The sequence below is a fragment of the Podarcis erhardii genome (assembly GCF_964252035.2).
Source record: "Podarcis erhardii genome assembly, chromosome: Z".
NCBI classification, from domain to species: Eukaryota; Metazoa; Chordata; class Lepidosauria; order Squamata; family Lacertidae; genus Podarcis; species Podarcis erhardii.
Genome location: NC_138504.1, coordinates 18080688 through 18108642, shown reverse-complemented (window position 1 = coordinate 18108642; position 27955 = coordinate 18080688). Strand labels below are relative to the sequence as shown.

At 40.6% G+C, this 27955-nt stretch overlaps 1 protein-coding gene across 1 annotated transcript; it reads right to left on the bottom strand.

Annotated features, from left to right (window-relative positions):
• On the bottom strand, positions 1-27917 carry CENPI (centromere protein I). The gene is made up of 21 exons (XM_081848030.1): positions 27727-27917; positions 27010-27148; positions 25463-25597; positions 25174-25292; positions 24888-24995; positions 23116-23164; positions 22664-22710; positions 17427-17513; positions 15036-15164; positions 14278-14415; positions 11760-11877; positions 11266-11357; positions 10381-10498; positions 10222-10286; positions 9338-9432; positions 9072-9207; positions 8637-8761; positions 4525-4573; positions 3576-3797; positions 1211-1252; positions 1-460 (listed from the first exon to the last, which is right to left on the bottom strand). The coding sequence occupies exons 2-21, from the start codon at positions 27140-27142 to the stop codon at positions 347-349; spliced, it is 2121 nt and encodes a 706-aa protein (XP_081704156.1). The 5' UTR covers positions 27143-27148; positions 27727-27917; the 3' UTR covers positions 1-346.
• Positions 27918-27955: the final 38 nt, after the last annotated feature.

Below are 27955 nucleotides of genomic sequence, written 5' to 3'. Positions count from 1 at the left end.
TAAAACACGCATACACACTATTTATTTAAAACATACAGATTATTACAGTAAAAACTACACAGCACCAGCCCCTTCCTTAAAAATATACAAGTTTTCAACATCACGATAAATCACCAGCTAAACATCACAATATTTTGATATATCACAATGTTGAATTGAATTATTATGGTCACAGACCGGAAATTATCATGGTGTCTGAAAACAGTTTTGTTACTCATTAAAATGCACTTTTGTTACTCATTAAAATCTTTTAATAAATACATATTAAAAAAAAATATTCCTCTTATTTTCTGAAGAATAGCTTGATAGTTCATAACAGACTGTAAGAATCAATCTGTTGTTTCCATTAATGCCTTACTTTCTCTTGAGGAGCATGGCAAATGCTACTTTCGATGAAAAGCTTCAGGCCTTGTAATCCTTGGGAGTAGAGAAATTCCTGGTACCATCCCCACCTTGCCCCCTGCAAATAAAGCATTAGGAGTTAAATACAATGGCTTTTTCTTTTTTGGGCCACAAACTGTCCTCTCATTTCCTACCCTAGCTCTCCAGCACCTGAACTTGCAGACCAATCCACACTGCAAAAGCCCAGAATACCCATGATGCTAATATGCTGTGACACAAACTTGGTCTTTGTGGTGAGGAATAAGCTATCACCATGCAGCCTCTTCATGAGCCAGTTCACATAGGGCAGTTTCAATTAGCTTTTAGCGGGCATACCTCTTTGCAGTAGAGGAGAGCTCCTACAAAGAATGAACATCTCTTGATGCCAGAATTCCCTCTTTGAAATTTTATATTCCAATTGGTACTGTAAACCAAGCAACAAAAAGACCTAGCTGAGATCCCCTAGCCTTGGGGAACAATTGCATCTTTATGCCAGTTCCATTTTCAGACCAGAAATAAAAACTTTTTCAGGTGTAGTACTTGTCACATTCAGATATGTGGTACCAACTGTTTGCTACTGAACAATTCCTTTTCATGGGAAAATACATGGTGGACAAAGCTAGAAGATGTAGATTCCTCAGCAGCACAGGTTATCAGCCTTGTCACAGAAGCACAAAATTCTAGAGTTGGAAGGTACCCTCTCCTAACCCTCCCCTTTCTCGACATTTTAGTTGTTCCTTCTTCTGTGGCAGTGCCCCAAATCCCAGCTGCTCCAACTGACAACCAGCTTCCCAAAAAACATAGCGTTTTGTCAAGCATGCCACTTTACCCGAATGAATTTGAAGTTCAGGGTTGTGTCCTCTGGTTGCATCTGAAGAGAAGGGGGGGGGGAGAAAGGTGTTAGAAATTAATGGTTCTCTAAGACTAGAGCTTTTAAAAGAAGAGTTATTTGAAATTATTAGAGATTAACTCTAGAATCAGCCTCAGACTAGCCTTCCTGAAGATGACATGGCACAACTGAAACACTAAATGCCTTTTGGACAGCACCAATGCCTCAGAGCTGCTCCACAAAAACTACTACATGATAGGTCTTGAAAAATTCACATCTCTGACATTTTGTAGTGGGCCTGTACAGGTTGAAACACCATGCACTGCTCTTTCGGTTCAACACATGGAAGTCCATCGAAAGAAGCAGCCAAACACATACCAGTGTTGCCTGGGGAGAAAATGGCTCTGATAATTTTGCTATCAGCTAATCTTCAGTTGTACAACAGCACTCTCTGGTGAACTGAACAGCAAATTTCAGTCTAGTATGTCTTCCAAAGGCAGAAAACCACATCATCTCCTAGAGAAGAAGCCACACTTCAGTTGAACAGCACATGCTTTGCATGAAGATCCCAATTCAATCTCTGGTTCCAGGTAGGGGTAGGAAAAAGACACTAGAGAATTTGGTAACGCGAACAATACTGACAGATGGATTAATGATCTGACTTGGTATAAGGCAGCTTAAGTTTTTGGATATCAGTAAAGCTGGCTGAGTAGGAGCAAGCAGTTACCAGGTCCAGAGGGCAAAAGCTGCACACAAAAAAAGCTTGGAAAACAATGTTTCAGAGGCAGACTTATCAAGAAAATGGAATCAGAAACAAATAAGGTGCAGGTTCTTGAACCAAGCCTACTAAACTTCTAAAAAAGGCCGATGAAACAAAGAAAAAGAGAAAGAAAAAAGCCCGGTTATGGACAAAGTTACAAGCAGATCAAAGAAAGAGGTCTGGTTGTGGTATGAAAATGAATCCACAGAAGGGGCAACAGGTATAATAAATCCTATCACATTGTCTTCTGTTGCAACAAAGAATTGCACTGAAGTTTGGTACTCTCTGCACACTGATTTGGGTAGCTGCTAACAGTTTGCTTCCTGGAAATAAAGCAGTGGTAGCTCCTGGAAGCTTTCCAGACCAGATATAGGAGGCTGGTCTCCCATTTTGAGAACTGCTGGTCAAAAAAAAAACCAGACAGGGGGTACTGTTTACCCTGACAGTAGAGCAGTGTTTTTCAATCTTTTTTGGGCAAAGGCACACTTGTTTCATGAACAAAATCACGAGGCACACCACCATTAGAAAATGTTAAAAAATTTAACTCTGTGCCTATATTGACTATATATAAAGTAATTCTCTTGAATAGGAATCAAATAAACACAAAGAAAGTATTTTATAATTACTTTATTATGAAATAGTAAGTAAACAGAAATATGAAAAATTATAAAATACTTTTTAAAATCTTTCGAATTTTTCAATTTTTCCCACGGCACACCAGGCAACATCTCGTGGCACACTAGTGTGCCGTTGAAAAGTGGTTGAAAAACACTGCAGTAGAGTGCACCTACTGATGAACCTGGAACTTCATCTGGCAATTCGTTTGGTTTTATACTTCACCAGACATTGCCCAAATACTCAGGCATATTTTTGCAATGGCAAAGGCTGGAAACTTGCTTTAAAAAAAAAAAAAAAAAAGGAACAAACAAGACTGAGGTGAAGTCAAATTCTTCAGCCCCCACAAGAAGCTGCTATATTACCAAAACAGACCAATGGTCCATTTTGTTCTGTATTGTTTACATTGATTGCAACCACTCTTCAGTTTTCCAGACATAGAGTCTTTTCCTGTCGTATGTGGGGAATCCAGTGCTTGAAACTGGGACTTTCTGCATGAAAAACATGTGCTCTACCACTGAGGTATGGCCCCTCCCATATCCCATATCCCATATCTTTAGTACACTTCTAAGGAAGAGAGTTGGTAATGATTCAAGGAGGAGAAGAAGCCTTCCTTTAAACTTGGGGTTCCAAAGAATGGAGCCAGAATGACTTGGAACTGCAAGGAGATCTCTTTTGTCTCTGCTAGTTGTTGCCAGAGGCTTGGCACTAAGCTTTCACGGTTAAATGGAGTGGTCAACCCAGGTCTCCCCATTCCTCCCTGCACAGTACTTATTCTTAATAAGCCCATGTACAGCTTGACTTTATATGGCATGGTAGAAGGTAGGCCATGGTGTGCCAAAGACTGGAGTTTTAAAGGACACACACAATGCAGACATCATAGTAACTAACAGCGATCATACACACTCATGCTCAGTAGTCCTCAAGTATTACAGTGTTAATAATAATTGGAAATGATTCTACTTGAAAAATGCAAACTGCTCTCCTCACCTTCTTCAAGAAGAGCATAGCATATCCCATCAGTGCAGGGTGGAAAACTACATTGAAGCCCTTCCTGTGGTCCTTCACCCTTGTCATCTCCAGCACCTCTGGGTCCAGCTGAATCCCCTGAGGGCAGGGGGACTCCTGGAATGCTTGTGAGGTCCACAGATACCCAACTATGGTTGATAGATATCGGTTGTATTCCTGGCAAATCTGGTGGCTGAACTTGAACTGCAGCAGCACATGGTAAGACATAATGTGACAATCTAGACAATGTTTCAGGTTCATGATAGCTCCACATCATCAATTACTAGCAAGAAGTATCGCTCAAACATGCATCCTGTCCACTCCATAATCATTACAGAATACCATTGATCAATCAACTAAACATCAAGCCTGAGCAGCTTGTGACCCACTAAGACAAATGTAGCACCACCATGTGTGTATAATATTGTGGACTGCCTGGTACTTATGACTGAAGCATAGCAGGGGGGTGGTGGTGGGGGGGAGAGAAGAAAAGGAAAACATGTTAAATCTTGGCTTGACACGGAATGAAGTCAGATACATGTTATGTTTATAACTAAACCAGATGCATAAAATTTGCAAGCCACCTACTGGCAGTTTGGAAACAAGATCAAGAAGAAACAATGACTTGGGATGAAGCTTACTTGTGTGGGTGTCCCCCTCCCACCCCATTTCCAGCACCATATACGTTAGTTGGCCATTAGAATCACACAGAACCATCTATTTTCCTAAAGTCTGTAGAAGAGATTTTTCTCTTTGACTAGATATGCATTGAATCTTTGAAGTCCAAGAACATCTCATATGGGAGAAGAGATGTGAAAGATAAGAGAGGCAAGTTTTGTCAGTGAAATTATATTAAATTTCAGATGAAGGAGCCATTAAATATATTTGTTCCAATCCAAGCATTTGCCATTAAGCACCTTATCTGCAGTACCTTTTTAATCTCAGGTTTTTGTTTTGCAGCCACCAGGTTGATTCGATACCTAAGTAAGAATTAAAAAAGACGATTATTCTGAATTGTAATATACCATATGTGCGCAGAATGAAACTGTGTAGTGGCTAAAGAAATCCCTTGCATGAGTCTTGATTTTTCAATTAACTCACTAGGTGGTCTTTAGCAAGCCAGTTTCTCTCAACTTCCGCTCCCCCATTTACTGTGAACAGTTCTACAGGGGGGTTGTTTTAAGGACCACAGCTAGCTAAAGCATGTGAAGCGCTTTGAACACATGACAGTGCCATACAATTATTACTATGAACAGGTGAGCAGTGACTATCCCAGAGTACATAGCTATCTTTCACTTAGCATTATGAGGCAGCAAGATAGCACATATCTTTTCTCATTTGGTTCCATTTCTTGGGTTATGTTACATAAATCTCTCTCTTGCTTACCTACCACATGTCCCTGTAATAGGAGAGCCATCTACAGAGTAGACTTTGAGAGAAAAACACAGACGCCATGCAAAACAGTTACTAATCACCCAATAGAGAGCATGCTGAATTTGGTTCTGAATATAAAGAGATTCAATGAGTTCAAAGGGCACTTTTCACTGTTCAGAAGCAACTGTTACTTAGAAAGAAAGACAAACACTTAAATGGATGCTCATTTCTGTTCACAAGGGTGCGTATGTGAAAAGAAACTGTTATGCATGAGCTGTAAGCATGAGACAAAAAGGTGGAGCACGACCTCAAGCAGCAAACAGCAGCACTGACTCCTTGTTCAGTCACTATAGAAACTGGAAGGAAATAGAAGTATAGGTCCTGGCAGCTGCTCTGTATAATAGACACTAGTTTCAGTGAATCTTCAGCAACTGCATCCTTCCATATTAATTACTCTGCAGCTTCCTCAAGCAGGAAGCTGAACAGAGCTCTACACCAGCTGACAACAATTGGCTACTTCTCACATCAGACACAACTGCTGGAACTAATGTTAAGAATGGCACTCTTATGTACCATTTCCTGAAGAGAACAGGGCATTAAAAAAAATAAAATCATCCAGATGCATAACTGGCCTCAAAGGCTTGAACTTTTGTTAGTCAGTAATCAGCACAGCAATGCCACCCCAACACATTATCACCTGTTTGAGACTCTGGGTTAAAAATTTGACTACTGGGTTAAAAATTTGATTCAAAAATCAGAATAGCTTCATCAGTGTCACACAGGTAAGTTTATGGGTTACACAACAGAGAAGCTCAGTTCAGTTGAATTTCTGCATATGCCCCACAAATGTGTGTGTAATTTAGCTTTGCTCTAGGCAATGAGGGTATCATCAGTGGCAGAGCTTCATGCTCTGGCACTGGGGGGCGGAGAGAAGGCGGGGGCATGGCACCCAGCACGGGTGGGGAGGCAACCGCGATGGCATCCCAGTGGGATCGCACTGTCAGGGGCGGTGCGCTCCCCCCGCACTCCTCTTCCTCCGCCAATGGGTATCACTGTAGTCACTAAAGAACAATATGAGCCAGCCTGATATAATCTGGCATGCCAGTCACAAATACAAGGTTCTCATCAACTGCAAAATCCAATACCACATGTAACACAAGTAACATTCTCAGTTCAGCCAGTAATCTCCTACTTGAAAAAAATGAGCATCAGTCAGTAAACTTGTTATGTACCATGGTTTTATTTCCTGAGAAGTCCAAGTCTATCCCATTTCAGCAAAAGAAAGATCACTTTGCTAAAAATAGATTAAATGAACAGAAACATCCTAGTGGCTGGGTTCTAACCCTGTGGCATGACAATTGACTCAACTCAAGATGTCTCAAGAACATCACATCTTTCTTTTTTATGTAATGTTACTCATATCTGAAACTGGACTGTGTGAAAGAGCCCTTTCACTTGCATGGCGTGGTATTCTTAAGTTTTCCCTTTAACTGGGTGCACAAGGCACCTTTATTTCACCTGACATTCTCCCCAAGGGGTTGCTTTATGTTGCTCCTCCACACCACTTTTCTCCAAGACACACTATCTAGGCCTGGATGATGTAGCGGGTGAGGCCCAGACCGTGGTGGCGTCTTCAACTGGAGGTATATCGCGAGTGAAACTACGTACTGCCGCTCCTAAGTCTCTTTGCCACCAGTGCCCAGCGTGCCGAGGGAGAACCAAGCTGCAGATGGATGCTGGTAGCAGAGGGACTCAGGAGCGGTGGTGGTTTCACTTGTGATACACCGCTGGGTGAAACAGCCATCTCACTCTGGCCCTCATACCACAGAGGGCTGATGTAGCTTGTTCCTCCCTTGTGCTCATGCGGGCAGGCACCCCCTTTAGACTTCTCCACTGAGGGGAATGTGCTGCCTGTCCCTCAGTGGAGAAGTCTAACAAAGCCCCCATCCTGCCTCCGGCTCACACAAGCTGGAGTGGGGGCTCCTTTACTCTTCTCCATTGAGGAGCGCATTCACAACATATCGATGATGGTTCACAACATAAAAATATAAGATAAAAACACAAAGTAGATAATAAAGAAGCAAACACAAACCACCAACGCCCATCCCACAAACACATTTAAAAGATCTTATAATATTAATCAGCCAAAGGCCTCTTTATGGAGAAATATTTTCACCTGGCACCTAAAGATATGCAAAGACACCAGGTGAGCCTCCTTAGGAAGAGCATTCCACACACAGAAAGTCACCACAGAAAAGACCTGATCTTGTGATACCACCCGCCAGACCTCTCATGGAGGAGGCACACAAAGGTGGCCTCAGGACTTCCTGTTTGGCTGCTTTAGCGAACAGCTGCCCATTACATCAGAGCCATCTCACACGCAATATTTTGAAAATGAGATGGGAGTAATCATCCAACGAAATGTCTTGCGAGTTCCTGCGGGTTTCCCCCCTTTCCCCCCCTTTCCCTAAGCCGCTAATCAGCTGTTCCGCTGATAAGCCGCTTAACAGCTGATCGCTAAAAGCCGCTAAACCGCTAATAGCACTAATCCGCTAAGCTGTCAATGGGCTTGTTCGCAAGACGAAAAAACCGCTATACGAAGAGCCTAACGGAACGGATTAATTTCATCTTGCGAGGCACCACTGTATTGTTATAATTATGGTTTAACTATAGAATTAACTGTGTGGAACTGGTCTGTGAATTTTGCAATCACTTTCAATGGATCAATAAAAAAGAATAGGTGATGGAAATTATGGTTTCTAGCTAAAGTACAGGCTTATTTGTCTTGGAAGGAGATGAAACAAAGAAGTTTGGACATATGCCTGGTACAAATGGTGGATGCCAGATTTCCTCCAGCTCGAGATGTGTCGCAGCAGAAAATTATAGGCATGAGAAAGTGAAAGTGAGTTGCCAGACAGACTGCCAGAGTACAAAGAAGAAAATAAATACGAATATTGGTTTAATCCGCTTGCTAGACGAACTCAGAGGCTGTTAAAAATAAATGAAGGATCAACATCAGAATGTCTTATTTGGAACTATCTGGACTAATTAAGAGAAGCAGCACAATTGTGAGATCGTCACTCCCCGAACCTCAGAGCATGGGAAGTCAACCAAAGACTTAACATTTGGCATAAAATTTGGACTGTTTGATTATTTTATAATTTGGAATGTTTTTAATGTGGCTTTTATTGGCTTGTTAAAATGGAAAACTTAATAAATATTATTTAAAAAACAAAACAAAAACAAAAACAAAAACAAAGGTGGCCTCAGATGATAATCTCAAGGCCCAGGTTGGTTCATATGGAGAGGTATTGCATCCCGAGCCTGAAATGAGGACTCTCTCTATCATGGGAAGAACTTTCTTTAGCAAGCAAAAACTCATTAAAAAACTTAAGCATCAGGGCCACAAGCACCCCCCGCCCCCCCCAAGAAATCTACAACACTGTGAAAGTTAGCAAACCGCCTTCATAACATTCACTAAATGTAAGAACAACAAGTTAGAAAGGACAAATTGACATTCTGCCTTCTGGCATTATTATAGTGTGGAGAATCAAGTGGGCAATCGCAGATTAGTAGAGAAGTTGAAGTGGTCTAGTACAAGCGAGATTATGGCCATGCAGAAAGGCTGAGGAAAAGCACAAGGGGCAGAAAAAGGAATTTTCTCAGTACCTGTACATAATGTAGCAGAGTTGGTCAAGTGTGGCAGAATTCATGCTGAGAAGTGCTGGATAGAAGACTCCAGTAGGAAGCATAATAACCAAGGGGACGTTGTACTTCAGATATATATCAGATACCTACAAGTAGGAAAGATAGCTGTATAAGCTTGTATTCTCAGCTCTCTGCCCTTAGCACATTACCTTCACAGGAAAAACAGAGGAACAGCCTTGTTCTTGCCTACTCAGACATTATGTCCCAGTCTACAACATTATATATAGACGTTCTACTTTAGAGGCAAACATGGGCTTCAAACAATCTACCCACTTTTTTCCTTTGGATTTCTCTTTCTCTGCCTCCCCCTCAAATTATCAGAACCTCCCTCAGGATTGTCAAATACATAACGTCTAAAGATATTAAACAAATTTGCAGTGTGAACAGCTTACATACTGTCTCATAGAAATCCAGGATAACATTCATCAACAAAGTAGAGTTGTTCTCCAAGCACAGACCAACAGTTGAGAGCCTGCTTACAAAGTGAATGAGCTCTGCCAAGGAGCTTATCAGGTCAACTTGGGTGGTGTTCCTGCAACAAAACAAGATAGATATCAGCCTTAGCATCTAGTAGGAAGAGAATGGTTGTGCCCATGTGAGCTGCATTATTGCTTGATTGCCTGTGTTCTAGAGGTGTACCACTTTGTAAAGATTATACTTACAACACATCAACATTTGATTCTGTTGCCATGTCTGCTTGCATGTGGCAATTCAGCATGTTCAGTAACAGTTCCCTTAGGCTTTCAAGAACTTCATACTATGGAAGAGCAAAAAACAAAAAAATGGATCCATTGTATTTCAGATTTGGGGGAGCTCCATACCGGCAGTACTGCAGTAATATGCTTGAAAAGGTTTTTAAAGCCCAGGTTATCCATACACACAAGTTTAAGAATTCTCCTAGGGTGCTTCAGTAGCCTGCAGTTGTGATGTTAGCCCCCAGAGAGACAGGAGATAAAAGCAGAGAAAAATTATAGGAAACTTGCATACTTCTAGCTGAAGGAAGAAAAACAGCAACCATTCTTATTGCTATGGTGCTGTATTTGTAATTCCGAAAAGCTAGTTCACACATAATGCTCAATGTTATGTGCATTATTGTTATAATGCACTAGTGTTATATGTGAAATAAGAATCATGGCTTATGGCAAACAGTTTGTAGCTATACAAACCAGCTTCATAGCCCATTGTCTGAAGCGAGCTTGCTTGGTAACCACCAATGATTGTTGCAAGCTAGGATTCCTAGTTTGCGCATAGCAAAAAGCAGAGATTCTGTACGTCCAATTAAGGCTCATTCAACTAGTTTACATACAACAAGAAATTCATCTGAGTCTGACAAGTATTTTGTCTCCTTCCTTTAACAAGGATAGCAATCCCAAACATATTCAAGGATTTGTCTTGTATCAACCGCAATGCGCCTGGTATTTTGCTCTCAACTGCCCTACTCTTGGGCACCTCAGACAAACATATTTCCTAGTTGTATGTCAGGGATCAAATTTGGTAATTCTTACATGCCAAAGCAGGCATTCACTGGCCACTTTGCCTCCATTACCTTAAAATAAAGAGATGATATGGAAAAAAGCTTCAACAATGGCTGGTAGAGATAAGTCTTCATTTCTGAAAGGAAAGAAACAAAAAAGGAACAGAGAGTTTGAAGCAGGCCTGTCTGGACCACAAAGCAGGGTAAGATTGGTTAGGCTGCATCCCATACCTGAGAAGCTGTTGGGAGAGATCCATCTCACCAGCTGCAGGACCTGTGACTGACAGCAGCAGCCATCCCAGAAGCGCAGACTCTTCCACAAGAATTCTTCGCAGGCCAAGAAACCCCTCTGAAAGGCACAACAGACACTGCTAAAGATTCTTGAAAGCCAGCCCTTTTCATGCACCCAGCCTGACAGTGCTCTTCCATAGCAGAAAATACCTAAGAAGGCCAAGACAGATAACTTCTAAGAATTCAAGGGATAAGCTAGTGAAGCAGATTAGTTGGGCTGCCATCTTAAAAGTACTTTGCTAGGGATAGCAAAAGTTTCTAATAATTCAAGTGATCTTCTTTGGCCCAAGAGCCTCTACCGCTCCTCCTAAAAAGCAGATCCCAAATTACTTTTATTCATGCCACTCTTTTCTGCTTCCCAGTTTGCCTTCTTCAGGAACCCTATTTCTTGACTGCGCAGATTTAGGCTGTGTCACTCACCACCTGCCCCTGGATGCCCTCTCTGTTTCCTTCATCATGCAGCTCTTAGGAAAAAAATAAGGAGAGCTGCAATTTGGCCACCACTGTCCTTTGATAAGGAAGCCCACAGCTGTGTAATTAATTTGGATAGCTTCATGACTTTCAATAGAATAGTTTTTTACTTATGGTTTATTAGGGTTTTCACATTACTACAATAGAATAGTACAGCCCCTTCGTCTCTTCCCACCTCCCAGCTTCTCTCCCTCCTGTGCTTTTTTTAAAAAAGCGACAGTATTTTCATTTCTGACATACCATTATTTAACATCCTACTAACAGAATATTGATGTTTTAGTCAAGGCATAGAATGGTGGTGGACAAAAGACAATGTCCAAGGAATGATGGGATGAGAATCACATATGAACTAACCTGCAAGAAACACTCTGCTTTGAAGACTTCCTCTAAGAAGACCTTGAAGTTCAATTCATCTTCCTGGTTCATCATCTTATACCAAGGGCATCCTGAATCATGAGACAAAGGGGTAAAAAATTGCTTATCCTCCAAGTTCTTATTTTCTGACATCCCCCAAGTTTTCACCTTTGTATATAGTCTGCCACCCATTTTGCCTTGGCACAGCTGAGGTACACTGAGATGTGACCTGTGTCTGTGCAGTACCAAGTCAGATATTTGGAGAGGGGATGGACTCATAAGATGAAATGCTTCTCAGTACAAAAAATGTTCTGCAGATAGAAAACTCGCATATTAGGTTAAAGCTCAGCTCTCCAAGATCTATAATGCAGCAGAACAATCAATCATGTGAGCTCTCACATCTCAGACACAATATTATCTCTGTGAGAACCAGGCCGTAGCCTAGATCTAAGGCATCAGTTTCTCCTATGTGGGAATCAAATTAGTCTCCCTACCTTCTTTTAATGTATGACCCATCCAGTAATGTATCCTCCTAGAGACTGATTTATCTTTGAGGCTGAAGTAGTGGAGCAACAGAGGATTGCCTATCACCGAGCCTATTTGGGCTGGAGGCTGGAAGAGAAGCCAGAAGAAACTGTTCAGAAGGGAACACAAAAACTCAGACTTCCAGTGCTCCGCCACGATGAAAGCAAATCTCATGTTAGCGGAGTCTGTTCACGGAACGTAAACCAGGACTAATTGGAGGGTAATTGTCCTTGCAAGCCACCCCCAGGGTTGGAAACAGTCAAAGATTTTGATTTTAACAGAATGCCTCATTTAATCAGCAGTATTTTTCTAAAAAAAACTTCAGTTTATAGAAAAGCCATTGCTTCTAAGAACACTTATACTAGATATCTCACATAACCAGAATTGAACAGGTTGGTTCAAGTCAATGGAAAATTTAGAGCCCTCCCACCACATGGTTCTTCGACCCACTTGCTCTTCTTTGCCTGTCCATACCCTTGCTGCCAACAGAATGCAGGTCCTCACGTCCCTAAGTGTTTTGCATAGCCAAAAGGAACCTTGCCTCACAGAAGTTGCTTAATCAACATGGTTGCTGCAAGCAGAACATATGGCTATTCCTTGGCACTACCCTAGCACAGCTGCTGCCCATCCAACTCCCCTAATAGTAGCCATCCCACATCTGGCTGTAGTGAATAAAGAGATGGATCAGGAAATAGGGCCTTCACCATTGACTTGGCTGATGTACAAGTTCATTTTGCTCCTCCCTGGACTGTTTCCGTTCAAGCTAGTGTTTTCAAAAACTGGCATCAGAGTTTCCTTGTTTTCTTTTTGAATTACATCTTTTAGATTGCAAGTCTGTGGGCAGGAACTGTCTTGTTCTTAATCTGAAGTGCTTAGTAAATCTTAGTATAAATATAGTTCATAAGTGCCACCCACACCAAAGGATGAAGTCTAGTCGCGTCTAATTAAAAATCCATCATGTAGCTAGCTATCCTACACTTTTAGTAAATAGCTCCAATGTGGCATTAAATACACATATTTTCCCCCAAATATGTGCAATTTCATATTCTGTAGGCTTTGCTCTACCTCTCTTTTAAATCAAAACCAGTGAAGGCGGTGAAGGTCCTGTGTGAGTGTCTGGAGGCGGTTGGAGGATGGATGGCGGCTAACAGATTGAGGTTGAATCCTGACAAGACAGAAGTACTGTTTTGGGTGGACATAAGAGGCAGGTGTGGAGGATTCCCTGGTCCTGAATGGGGTAACTGTGCCCCTGAAGGACCAGGTGCGCAGCCTGGGAGTCATTTTGAACTCACAGCCGTCCATGGAGGCACAGGTCAAATCTGTGTCCAGGGCAGCTGTTTACCAGCTCCATCTGGTACGTAGGCTGAGACCCTATCTGCCTGCGGACTGCCTCGCTAGAGTGGTGCATGCTCTGGTTATCTCCCGCTTGGACTACTGCAATGCGCTCTACATGGGGCTACCTTTGAAGGTGACCCGGAAACTACAACTAATCCAGAATGCGGCAGCTAGACTGGTGACTGGGAGCGGCCGCCGAGACCATATAACACCAGTCTTGAGAGACCTACATTGGCTCCCAATACGTTTCTGAGCACAATTCAAAGTGTTGGTGCTGACCTTTAAAGCCCTAAACGGCCTCGGTCCAGTATATCTGAAGGAGCGTCTCCACCCCCATCATTCTACCCGGACGCTGAGGTCCAGCACCGAGGGCCTTCTGGCAGTTCCCTCACTGCGAGAAGCCAAGTTACAGGGAACCAGGCAGAGGGCCTTCTCGGTAGTGGCGCCCTCCCTGTGGAATGCCCTCCCACCAAATGTCAAAGAGAACAACAATTACCAGACTTTTAGAAGACATCTGAAGGCGGCCCTGTTTAGGGAGGCTTTTAATGATTGATGTAGTACAGTATTTTAATATTTTTTTTGGAAGCCTCCCAGAGTGGCTGTGGAAGCCCAGCCAGATGGGCGGGGTATAAATAATAAATTATTATTATTTGTTACATTATGCTTTTTGCCATGTTTCAAATCTCTCACCTATTGTGCACACATAGTGCCTCTTTTCCACTCTGAATATTTCATTCAAAGCAGTTTAGTTAAGCCCTCATTTTAAGTGGTTTTTTGGGGGGGCAGGTGAATGAATTGTTGCACATCTACAGTAGCAATGGTTCAAGCAAAACATTATTACTACCACAGTATCTCACTTAACTGTTGCACTGGTGTTAACATTCACCTTTAACCATTCCTTTTTGTTTAGAATCCATGCTTCGAGGTTAAGTTACAGAAAAAATTGCATGAGTAAGCAAAAACCCTATGGCTAGAAATTAGGAGAAAGGCCATGATGGTTGTTTAACAGAAGGCTACAATAATCTTTACATTCATATTTTTACATTAAATTGGAATCATTGTCAAACATTCTTAATTGTTTTAAAGCTGTGTTTCATTTGGGGTCTATTTGACCTCTGCATTATATTAGTAAAGTGCTATTCACAAACCTACCTCTAAATATTGAATGTTCTGCAGAAGCTGGGGGAAGGTCTGCAGCTGTTCCAACGAAAAGAATTTATGCTTTTCACTCTCAGCTAAGCTTTCTGCATTGGAGCTGCATACAGGCGGAATCAACTTTGTATTCCTTTCCTATGGAGAAAACAAAATGCCAAAATTAAACGGCTCACAGCTACATTTCTAGATTATGCCTCTGTCCACCCTAATCCCAATTTCAGCTATCATATTATCTTCCAAATCTTTTCTAAAGTTGTGCCTTCAGTGATTAATTTTCTTTACAATTCTGTGTAATTATAATGTTCAGGTGGAAGAAGAAAACCAAACAGTATTTCAAGCTTTGTGTGCTTTAAATATTCAATAAAAGGTTTACACTCCTCCTTAAAGTCTGCCTCTTCCTGATCAGAATTATAATAATAATAAATGTGTGAGCTTTACATATTGCATTCCATTTATAATGTAACTGAAAAAATAAATGACCACAGAGCATCTGTTGCTATAGCAAGTGTGAATCCAATAATAATCAGAACAGGAGTCTACTAAAAGCGTCATGTAAGCTACTCTAAACTTTGTCAAATATGAAAATATAATAAAGTTATTCAACACTTGCTACCATCAGGAAACCCTTTCCATATCTGAGTAGACAGAGATTCTCCTGCCATCACTGACACTAACTAGTTGTCAATAAAGTAAATAAAATTAGCATGCACAGTTGTAGCCCAATAACTGCATTCAAACTATCCCCAGCAACAAACCTTCTTCCGAGATTGGGGATACTCCATGCATTTCAAAGTTAGCTGGGATGCAGATGGTGTTCCGTGAATTCGCAGTTTTATGTTGTCAATTGCTGTTTTCCACGGATGTGAAAAAGTCCTAAATAACATCTGGCGGGGGAAGAAGAAGATTGGTTTTGTTGAGATGAAGTTCTTTTCTGTGGCAAATGGAGGGTATCCTCAAATGCGTTGACTCTGCACTTGCTCCAACAGGCTACGCAAATCAAACTTTTTACTGCCAACATGTGTGGAAGAGAACCTCTCCACTTTTGGGACATAACATAACAAATTGAACTATGAATGCTCAAACTGTCCTTGATAGGAGAGGGACTGCAACCCTTAATAGCAAAAACAGCAGGCATTGGGGGAAAATTGATATGGGTGATATCAAAACCCAAATAGAACTGAGAGCATACAACCACCCCCAACTTTTCCCAGCAATGGGAATCACGCCTCCAGGGCAGGTAAGCTATCCTCCATCCAGCGTGGAAGAGGAACTTTGCATACTAAGTCCAATGATCTATTTACCTACAGTGGAGGAGGGTATCATTGAATAGGATGCTCTATACCAGCCTTGTACTCAACAATTAGCCTGGTACCATAAACAACTAGGAATTCCATGCAGATGAGTGAGCTGGTTGGTGGTGAAAGGACATGTAGCTCATTCCTTACCCAGCAACTTTGTTTTCATGTTTGCTGTGGAGGAAAGCAGATTTCTTCCTTCATTATAGAGCAGGCTGACAAATCTGCCAGTCTGCTTTAAAAAAACACAGCAGAACGAAAAAGGTAGCTCAGCTGATCCATTGGCAAGGTCAGCTCTGTGCTTCAGACCTAGTAGGAGCAGCCCAGCAAACCTCAACAAAGTTTATTGGCAGAGGAGAACTCAGTACAAGAGTAATAAATGTCAGTTAAGATGACAGCTGGCTGCTGATTTTAATTTCTGCTTTGATTTGGCTAAGCTATATGGGTACATCCTTACCATATTTGGAGCTGGCATTATTTCGTCATGGATCTTACAACAGGAGTACAGAATCTCCAGTCTGTGGGTCCATTTTGGTTTGACAGGTAATTTCCCTCAAACCATACCCACCTATCCATCAGCTGGTGTTGCAATGCAATAGCATTAAATTTGGGCTCAATTAGCTGATGACTGGGTGCTAATCCTGCTCAGTTCAGCCACGCTCTCTGGTTCCTCCTGGGAACAGGCACAGGCAGCCAAAGACAAGCATTGAGAAAGGTAGCTGTCGTCCCTCTTACTGCCATCTACAAAAAGCAAGCTTTCTTAAGTGTTTTTTTGCAGATCCAGATGCAAGAAGGCTTTCTCACGTGTGCAGCGATGGCTGTAAAATACTGTCAGATGGCTGTTAATTTGTTTTTGTGAGGAACCCAGTTCAGTTGATTGATTGTGTGACTGCGGAAATGGATAAATGCCCCCCATCCAAACAATGACTATCATCACTACAGGTAAGAAAATAATAATAATTTTAATTGTTATCATCTACAATACTTACTAGGGGCGTGGGTGGCGCTGTGAGTTAAACCACAGAGCCTAGGACTTGCCAATCAGAAGGTTAGCGGTTTGAATCCCCATGACGGGGTGAGCTCCCGTTGCTCGGTCCCTGCTCCTGCCAACTTAGCAGTTCAAAAGCACATCAAAGTGCAAGTAGATAAATAGGTACCGCTCTGGCGGGAAGGTAAACGGCATTTCCGTGTGCTGCTCTGGTTCACCAGAAGCAGCTTAGTCATGCTGGCCACATGACCCGGAAGCTGTATGCTGCCTCCCTCGGCCAATAAAGCAAGATGAGCGCCGCAACCCCAGAGTCAGTCACGACTGGACCTAATGGTCAGGGGTCCCTTTACAAAACTGTCTTATTTATTTCATAGTACAGTACATTGATTATTGCTTTCATTTTATGGAGCAATGGTCATAGATAGTAAAATTTATGTTAAATTGCTGTTTTAGGTTGTTGTTTTTTTAAAAAAGTCTGGAATGGATTAATTCGTTTTGCATTACTTTCTATGGGAAAACGTGCCTTGGTTTTGGAACGGACTTCTGGAACAGATTAAGTTTGAGAACCAAGGTACCACTGCACTTCAAAAGTAACTCATGAAGGATTTTTTATAACTATTATTGTCTGCTAGAAATTACAACAATCACATGACACCCTTGGCTTCAACTTCATTATTAATTTAATATTAAGCAACGTGATATGCAAAGTTTAAGAATTCAGTTATGTGTACACCAGTTCCAATTTAACTGTTTCTTCCTCATCAATGAGTAGTTTAATAATTTGGCAACACTGAATTCAGATGCCTAGTCTCCCAGCGCAGATCTCACAGCACAGCACAGATCTCATTTGAAAGCATCCTCACCTTTGTTTTTGTAGGCAAAGTTACTGTTACCATTTCAGGAGAACAGATCTTGTACTTCCATAGCAGAGTCTGCAGAGAAGCTGATGTCTGAAAAGAAATGAGTTCGATGTTGTTGCACCTGATAATGTTCCAACATAGTAGCTGAGAAACTATGAAACCCACTGCATCAGTGCTTTTTTTCTGGCGGCGGCGGGGACGGACGGACGGGGGACAGCGACGCATACCCCTAAACATTTTGTGAATCTAAGTTTGGCCTCATTGAGGGGCAGTATTTCAATATGAGCAGGGTAATGAAAGTGCCCCTAAACAATAAATATTGTAAAATTAATGAATGTTAGAAAAATGATGGAATGAAGTTATATGGCTTTAGCAGAAATGTTATAAGGAATTAGGTACAGACAGATTGTAAATGTATTAAAGGGAAAAAATAAGGTTAGAATATGTTAAGATAAATTACAGGACAGAAAACAGAGGAAGATGGAAAGGAATTGCTGAAACAGCTAATTGAAGTGGAATACAAAAAGGGAGGTGTGAGGAGGTCGCTGAAACAAGTGAATGAAAGTTATGATATCGAAATTATTGGATGTGTTTTTAATTGTTTTTGTTTTGTTTGGTTGATTCAGTGTTTTAGGGTTTGGGTTGTGTGGTGTTTTTGTTTTGTTTTTGTATTGTATTGTACTGTCTTGTTTAATTCTTTTTCTTTTCTTTTGTAATCTTTAAACGGCTAATAAATATTATTTAAAAAGAAAAAAGAAAGTGCCCCTAAACAAATTCCTTTTTAGAAAAAAAAGCACTGCACTGCATTAGACATAGCAAATCTCTAGCCATGACCCTACAAATAGGAGATGGAGGGCTATACCAATGCCAAGCAAATGCTGTTGTGACAGACAGCAAGCCAGACCAGAATATGGTGATGCAGTCCCTCAGAATTCCACCAGAATTCTCTCTGATTAGCTACCACAACGGCCAGCCAGAGGGGCGAGTGTGGAGCAGAACTTTGGGAGGGAGAATAAAAGGAGGGGTTTCTGAATGAGTTTTTAGATAGGGATAGTGAAGGGAAAGAGTAGGAGGATAGGGTTTAGTTTGAGAGATAGGAGTTGATTTGAGATGAGAGATAGGGATTAGGAAAGGGTTTGTCTGAGAGAATTGGTTCTGATTTGAGTTGAACATCAGCTCTGAGGAGACTATCTATAGCAAGAGGAAGGAGCCTCAGTTTAGATAGGAAGACTGGGTTGAGTGTCTGGCGAAGGTATACAGACAGGATTTAACTGGAGGGCTGAGTCTGAGCCAGGAGAGGTAGAAGCTATGGGAATACAGGCTACCTGGGTCTCATTCCTGCCAGGATGGGAGAGTTCTTCTAGGTAAAGAAGACTCCCAAGCCAGTAACAAGGGGTGAGGTGATCCTCTGGGTTTGGTATACTAATCAGAATACCCCAGGAATCAGATTGTTGAAAAAGTGGGTAACTGATGAAAAGTGCACCTTGCTCATGAACCAAATTAATTAATAAACTGTGAAGGAAGTTGTGCTGCGTTAAAAGCATTAACCTGAAACATCTGTCATAACTAAGTAAAATGAGAGAGAAGTAACAGAAACTGAACAACTGATTTCTGAGTAACTGAAGTTTCAGAAAAGATGTGCATATACTGTGTCTAAACAAGTAGACTTATACCTGAAGATGGGCCATCTCCTATCTCAACTTTCTTTCACCAAACTCTTTTTCTGGAAATAAAACTTTTTTGTTTGATCAACTCCTGCCTAAGACTCCCTGAGCTTTTCCTTTACACAGTTCTGGTGAGAAATATAAGCACAGAAGAAACCTTCAGAGGAACAAAAGTAGGAAACAAAGCATATACTGTGTTGGCCTGAATATAAGCCTCACTTTTTTTTCCAAATTCTGACCGTGAAGTTAAAGTGCGGCTTAAATTTGCGACCTTACAAAATGGGCTTTTACAATATTGCTGCTGAAACAGACATATGGTAAAACGGAACAAAAAAAAAAGGTTTATTGCCAATTTGCGAGCTTGAGATGGTTCATTTGCCATTTATGGGTATGAGTGCCTGCGGAATTGTAGCAATTGAATAGGGATTTGCGATTTTAGTGATTGTACGATAACTTTTGCAGGCTTGCAAGATCAAAGGCTTAAATTGGCTCGGAGTTACAATTCTACCAACCGCAGCGATTTTCAGCCTGTAACCCAATTTTAAGGGAGTGGTTTATATATGGGTATTGTCTCCCCTCCCACCAATTTTAAAGGTGTGGCTTATTTGCGGGTGCAGCTTATATTTGGACCAATATGGTAAATTGAAAACATTTGCGGATGACCTTGTGATAACGGTTGAAGATCCTATAAACTTATTACCAAAAGTATTAGAAAAAATACTGGAATTTGGAGAAGTATCAGGTTTTTAACTGAATAAAAATAAGATTAAGCTTTTAGTGAAGAACATTTCAGAGCAAGATAAAAAGGAGATACAGCAGAAGACAGAGATAAGTATATAAAAGAAAGTTAAATATTTGGGAATATGATTGATAGCCAAGAATATTAGTATATTTAAAGACAACTATGAAAAACTATGGAAAGAAATAAAACGGAACATAGAAATTTAGGGAAGGATGAGTTTGTTATTATTAGGTGGAATTTCAGTGATCAAAATGAACGCATTGCCAAAAATGTTGTTTTTATTTCAGTCAATCCTGGTGGTAAGCAATGTGAGCTGCTTCAAGGAATGGCAAAAAGACATTTCAAGATTTATCTGGATAGGGGAAAAACCCAGAATTAAACATAAATTATTAATAGATGTTAGAGGAGATTTCTCTCTACTGGATTTAAGATTATATTATGAAGCATCTTGTATCTGCTCGATCCGGGATTGGATAAATTTAACAAATGCTGATTTATTAGATTTGGCAATAGATTTGGTTGGCATGCATATTTATGGTATGCCTTACCATAAGGCAAAAGTTCATAAAAGTTTTTATACTCACATAATAAGAAACTCAAAGTTTGGGAGAAATACAAATATTTATTAGAACAGAAAACACCATGCTAGCTTTCCCCATTAGAAGTAATAGCTTTGAAAAAAGTGAGTATGAGGATAAATTGGCCGACATATAGAGAGCTATTAACAGAAACAGATAACCAACTAAAATTAAAAGGTTTTGAAGGAGTAAGAGGAAAAAGGAGTAGACTGGGTACAATACCTGCAATTAAATTAAAATTTTTAAAATGATAAAAAGAAAGCATTTAGTTATGAAGTGTCACGATTTCCGAGAGAAATAGTAGAAGGTAGTACCAAATTGCTGAAAAAACCACACAATTGGGGATGCTGGGGACAGTGGATTGGGTATATCCTCTCATGTGACCTCAGGCAGGAGCAAAGACTTGTGGGAGGCAGGCTGGCACTTCCTCAGTTTTTCAGATTCACCAGGCAGCAATGTTCGCCAAAGTACCAGAAACAAAACAACCTGCCTCCCTTCCTGGCTCATAAATCAATAAAAATAGAAGCAAGTGTCAAAACTGAAAAATTTATCTGAAGAAGCAGGAGAGCCAGGAAAAACATTCTGAGTAAGGCAGGAGAAAAAACCGAGGAAGTGCCAGCCTGCCTCCCACAAGTCTTTACTCCTACCTGAGGTCATGTGAGAGGATATACCCCATGAAATAAATTGTACAATCTGCTCTTGTAGAATTGGTGGGAAACCAAAGAGGAACAGGTCAAATGTGTTATGATAAAATGGGCGAAAGATGTGGGACATAATATACTAATGATGGATTGGGAAAGGTTTTGGAAGTCATATATGAAATTTACTGCATGTACTTTACTGAAAGAGAACAACATGAAAATGATGTATCGGTGGTATTTAACCCCGGTTAAATTAGCAAAAATGTATGTAGAACAAGTACTAATAAGTGCTGGAAATCTAAAGAAACAGAGGGTACGTTTTATCATATGATGTGGGAATATAGGAAGGTTGAAAACTTTTGGGAAATGATTTGTAATGAAATGGGGAAAAAATGTTTAGAGTAACCTTTTTTTAAAACCAGAAGCCTTTTTATTAGGTACTCTAGGAGTGGAGATTCCAAAAGAACAGAAAAAAAGTTTACATATGCTACGATGGCTGCCCAGATACTGTTAGCCCAAAGATGGAAAGAGGAAGCAGTCCCCACCAAAGAAGATCGGCAAACCAAGTTAATGGACCACGCTTAAATGGCAAAACTAACTGGAAATGACGATGACAATAAATGTTAAAAAGAATGGGAAATGTTTATCATATATTTACAAAAGTATTGTAAACAGGTTAATACATTGGCAGGATTTTAAGAACACTTGTAATTACAGAAATAGTATAGGAAATTTGAGGTGGAAAAAATAATTTGGAGTAGAAATGATATGCAGTTGAAAAGGAAATTTAAGGAACCAGGAGAGGGAAGTCATGGGATGCGGAGAATCCTATTTTATGGATTTGATATTGCTTTTATGTATATTTTTCTTTGTTTGAGGTTGTTTGTTTTTTATTTTTGTTGAAAATCTAATAAAAATATTATATAAAAAAAGTTTTCCTTCACATAAGACTGTGGTAAATTGTAGAAATTCATTTAATTGGCATACCATGCAGTGGATGCACTATAGTTAATTAGGGGCAGTTAGTGGAGTGAGGCGGCTACAGCTGCTGTAGAAACAAAAAATCCAAAGAGATGAAAAGCTAACAAAAGAATCTCTTCCATCTCTTTTGTTCATTTATGCTGTACAGTGGTACCTCGGGATGTGAACGGGATCCATTCCGGAGCCCCATTTGCATCCCGAAGCAAACGTAACCCGTGTCCGCACATCTGCGCGGGTCACGTTTCGGCGCTTCTGCGCATGATATCATTTTGACGGTCTGCACATGCACGCGGCGAAACCCAAAAATGCCTAACCCGAAGCGTATTCATCCCGAGGTATGACTGTATACCTTTTGCTTAGAGAGCAAAGGACAAAGGTTGCATGCCCTCTCAGATGAGCTCAGCATTAGACCTACACCATCAGCAGGTTATAAAGAATAGTAGATGCTACTATTTGCAGCTTTGCTTTACGTCTTAGAATGCAAGATAATGCACCATTTAAATTACATCAGATATTTGTCAGCTATCCAAATATTAAGCTTTTATGCCACACTGGAGTTCCTATAAAGATTAGATTCCATTTTTTTTTAAAAAAAGTTTTGTCTTGCTTCAACTTTCATATCTCAAGTGCTTACCATGCTGCCGTGTAAATTTAGAAGTTTCCTCACATGGAAAAGTTTCACTAGGGAGAAGAAAACAAAACTCAATACTTATTCGAAAAAGTTATGTTCTGCCTTTCACATATTCTTCTTCTTCTTTGGCGATCACTGGTAGCTGAGAAACATTGTCTTCCATAAACACAGTTTTAACAATGAGTCTGTACTCAAGGCAGCTGTAGGTAAAACAGCAAGGGGATCTTTATTCCAAGTAAAGCAGCATATCAGATCTAGAAACAAGATAGGTCATACTCTCTTGCACAAAATCAGCCAGTTTGAATAAAAGGGCTGAGCACACTTTGGAGGGTGGTAAATCCATAAAGTGGGCCCCCAAGACTGGGTGGTGGGGATGTCTTGCCTCCTGTGACAAATGACAAAAAGCTTACGATGCAATCACATAACATGTACCATGAATCTAATTAAGATCTCACCACTCTCCATTCTGGTCAGCAAACACAGCACATGACAGGCAAAGGGGAGCTACAGTAAGAAAGAAAATATATTACACAAAAGCAGTTAACAGGTAAATTCAGTTCTTTTCATCTCAACACAATCCTGAAAAGCAGATGGCATTTAATTCAGCAAGTATTTTAGTGTCCAAGTGACAATGAGTTCTAAATTACTACCCTGCTTATAGACAGTATTTAACTGCCAAATGTTTACTCAGAAGTCTCTACTCATTGGAACCATTCAGGGTCGGGGTGGGGTTTACCACTAGCAGTCTACTACTGCAGCTGGATGCTAGAATGCAGTGGGGAGGGCCTGGCATGAAATTCCTTGTTGCCTATGGATACCAGGCAAGTGCTTAAATAGAATACAGATTTAACTATTTGGCCTCTGCATCAGACTTTTTGTGAAAATGAAATGTTTTTAGAAAAACCATCACTCAAGTTGGTATCACTGAAGCAAGATGAAATTTCGATCTGCTGCTCCTTCCTTCCCTGGAAGCAAAAATAGCCTAGCTTGGAATCAGTCACATCCAGAACCTACTATTCTCCTGATGCTGGACACAGTCAGGGCATTTGATTGTTTAGACTTGCAAGATCGCTTTACAATTCTATGTTCCTTTGGCATTAGTACATCCTGGGTTGATCCACTTTTTAATTTATACTATGGGTCAGTGAACTAATTTTTGCTGAATGGGGAACACTCTGATATTTCTCATTGGCTGGGGCACAAAGCAGAGCTGGTCACTGCCACCCCTGCTTTTTTGCCATGGCTATGGAACCCTAAGTAGAATTGTATTTGTCATCTCAGACCATACAGTTAAATATACTACAAGCTATGTAATGTCTCTCACTGTTTAGTATTTATGTAACATTCTGTCTTCCCTTAAATGTAGGCACAATTATCTAAACTTTAAATCATTTAGGTGCTGGCATTGTTATTTACATTTGGTGGGTATATTCGTATCCAATTAGTTCTAAAGTGGGATAAAGTCAAATAATGCATTGTTATTGTATCAGGGATGATAAAGATGTCTAATGCATGACTTTATATGTATGTTTGTTTTCATACGTGAAATGAATCAAAATTAAATACAGGCAAGCCCCTTTTTGTGTACATTCAAAGAATTTGCAACCCATTTTTTGGACCTGGAAGAGGGAGAAGCGGGGCCAGGACATAATGGATTTATGCATGCTCCGCCAACATGCACGAAAACCCGGAACACAATCCAGGGTTGCCTGTACAAAAAAAAGATTGGTGCAATGAATTTAATGGATCTATGTTAGTCATGCCAATTTCAATGGGTCTATGACTAACATTGGATATAGCCTATTACAGTCATACCTTGGAAGCAGAATGCCTAGGGAGTCTAACGTTTTGGATCCCAAACGCCGCAAATATGGCAGTGAATGTTCTGGTTTTCAAATGTTCTTTGGAAGCCAAACGTCCAACGCAGCTTCCAATTGTGTGCAGGAAGCTCGTGTAGCTAATCGGAAGCCGTACCTTGGTTGTCAAACATTTCCAGAAGTTGGACTGGCTTCCAGAACGGATTCTATTCGATAACCAAGGTATGACTGTCTATTTTATTGTTGTGTTCAGAATTCAGTATTTAATAATGTTCAGGTTTTTTAAAGGCCCCACTTTTTACATTGTGTCCTGTTGTGTGGTCAGAAAGTACTCTTTATTGTTTGATTTTGGTTACTGTCAGAGAACAAAAGCTAGTTCCTTCAAAATAACACATTCATTTTTATCTTACCAATTTGTCATATCGTAAGAAGCTGAAGAAGAAACCATAGAGAGCATTAATATTTTCCTTCTGATCAATGAAGTCAAACATTACAATTAGCCATTTTAGAACGAGCACCTATAGGGAGAAGATAGATATCAGTAAGTGAAAGCAAGACCAAGATAACAAACCCCTTCTGGAATATGTTCAGGAATTGTACAACATCTAGTTTAATAATCACCAGGATAAATAAGTCAGACTGGCAAAAATATCACTCTTCAGAACCAAGACATCATTACCATGCTTTCCAAGTTACCTGAATGTCACTAGAACACTTGCGAGCACAAAGCCAAGACACAGCTGAAATAACAGAATCCTCTGTTATTACGGAAATGGGAATCAGATTCTTCAGTAGCCTAGTGCTTATCACTGTACCTGCAAGACATTGAAATACACTGCTTAACATTCTTAACATCTTCACTACTGATAATTTGTCACAAGTTAGAAGCAGCACAGGTTCTTGTTAAGGGAGAAGGCATGGCAATGCAGCTACTTTGACATACTTTACTGCCAAGGGAAAAGAGAGAAATTTTTTTTTTCTTTACCAAGCTTGCCACTGAGTGCGATGTTCAGCAAGTTATGAATTTCTTCTGGTGCCAAGCCTCTCTCTTGTGCAATCTTTTCCACAGTCTTCAAAGGACCCTGCAAAGCTCTATGCTTTTTTGACGCACTACCTTTAACTAGAAAAAAGTCAAAGTGTGAGTAACATACATTCTAAAAACCATCCTCATACATGATGGCCTTTCAAATGGCTTGCTTTACCATCAATTGGCAAGGTAGCCCCATTGAGATGCCATGGCATTTGTAAAACTATGGAATTCTTGTTTAATTTGCCATCTGCTTTCTTGCTCTTTGGTTTAGTGTGTAGGAGCAGGTAGGGGCAAGTTTAAAGCTTTACTGAAATTAATCAGCCCCAGCCAGCATTGCCAATGGGCAGGATGATGAGAATGGTAGTTAAGCAACGTCTGGAGGGCCAGAAGTTCTGTTTGTTGGTTAGTGTGCTAAGATCTGTGCACAAGCCCAATTCAGCTCAAGACACTTAATAAGGGGTTGCTTTAAACAAAACATTAGACTTCATACACTATTATGCTCCAATATACAAAACAGCTGCTACTTCTCTATAGAAAGCTAAAGAAAATACAAACTTTGGTGTTTGTAGATGGCTGTAAAGGTTGCTGAAAGGTTTCTATTTCACTAGTTGGAAACAGCTTCTAGGCTATGCAGGGCCAAGGTTGATTTGTAACTGTTACTGTCTGCCTGCTTGCCATCATGCATATTTGTGAACCATTTCTGCCAAAATATATACACCTGCAATAGTTTCCGCTCACAAGGAAGCAGACCCTGCAAGAGCACATACTCCAAGAAGTCCATATGAATAGAAACTAGACTAACCCGCTAGAGGGAAGAAATGTGGGTTTTGCTCCCACTGAAATGTTGTACTCTAAATAAGCACATCTTCCTACAAGTGAATAGTAGCCACCTATCTGGGGAAAAATGGTATGCTGAGAGAGATTGTCACAGTGGAGATCAAATCTGTTTTCAACAATCCTAACATCCAGAGAGAAACCAGATGGCAGTTTTTTGTTTTTTTACTGTGTCCAAAGAACTCAATGAAAGCCAACCCCTATTTGCATAGTCCTGCCCTTTGTTATGTTCCTTGTCACATAACAGCATGAAGCAACATTGTCAATAGTTTTGATCAGGGTAAGTAGAAGCATGTTAAAATCTGCAGATGGTACCAAGTTCAGAGGGAGTAAATCAGAAAGAGGGGCAGTCCTTAAACAGCTGAAGAGAATGGGATAAACTTCAATTCAGCATCCAAGTATTAAAATCCTTATGATAAGGACCTTACCCAACCCTAGTTACATGTAAACACAATTTTAAAGTATGGCTTGTTGAGCTAAAATATGAATAGAAATATACATTCAAAAGCACATCATATTGGAAACAATGCAGTACAGTACTAATACTCAGATATGCACCAGCTTGATTCCCAGTTCGTGATCCAGGAAGAAACAAACATACAAGAGCAGATTTACATGTATTTCTCTTTTTTTGCTGGATAAGCATTAAGCCCTATCTTTGTTCTTACTTTTATTCAAACAGTTCAAGGCTTCTTCAATGGAAAGTCTGTCATCTTCTATCTCTTCAGGCTTTGTGACACTTCTGGTTTGTTTACTACCAGTAGCTGGCAAAGTTTGTTTTGAACTCCTGCTTCTCTTCATTTTTTTCTTATTCCAGGAAAGAAACACAAGACAAGGTCAACTTTCTTTTTGTTTTCTTTTGTTAGTATTTTCCTGTCCTCCAATAATCACGTTTGGTGCAGAAAATGAATGGAGAGCTACCTTCTAAAACAAACAAACAAAGGTGCCTTAGGCACATCAATGAACCCAATAATAACAACAGGGCAATAGCAATATGACAGAACCAGTGTCTCAGCGATGCCCCCCCCCCCGAAAAGTCTTCTTTGGAAGAGTTCATAAAATATTATACAGATACTTCGGTTTTGTTTTGTTCAAAGTGGAATCAGAGGGGACAGACGTGGAGCCGACGAACAACAGAAAACCATAAACACCTAATTTCTTGTCATAGGCAAAGAAACATAGGCGAGGAGGAGGGTGGAGCTTGAAAGTTTGGCTACCTTTAAAGTGAATAGTATTTACAGTGTCCGAGTATGGCATGCTCCACAGCCTACCTCTCTTCACCTCAAACAGCCCTTTAAAAAAATATTTTAAAAATTAAATCCTTCCTTCCCACCAGCACTCCGCTCTCCTCTCGCGCCATTTCCCAGTTTTCGAGGCCCACCTACCTTTTGCTCCTTCCCCAGCTCGCACCGTCAAAACCAGCGCCGTCAAAAAACTCCCTCCTCAGTAGCCGCCCTTCAGTTCAAAAAATATTTCCGCGCGCAGGCGCAAATCGCGATCGGGGGCGGGGCCGTTGGAAGAAGGAAGGAAGCGGGTGCGCTCGGGAGAAAAGGCTCGGGTTTCCCTTTGGCTGCGTCACTTCCCACCGTTGGCACGAGCGGAGCTGGTCTCAGT

Bases quoted from the DNA above. Each gene is read 5' to 3' on its own strand.
- CENPI (XM_081848030.1), bottom strand. From the start codon at position 27,142: ATGAAGAGAAGCAGGAGTTCAAAACAAACTTTGCCAGCTACTGGTAGT. The intron at 11,878-14,277 runs GTAGGTTTGTGA...CTTCTCTTCCAG, and splicing joins AGAACATTCAATATTTAGAG to CCTCCAGCCCAAATAGGCTC. The intron at 8,762-9,071 runs GTATGTAAGCTG...TCCTACTTGTAG, and splicing joins TCCTGGATTTCTATGAGACA to GTATCTGATATATATCTGAA.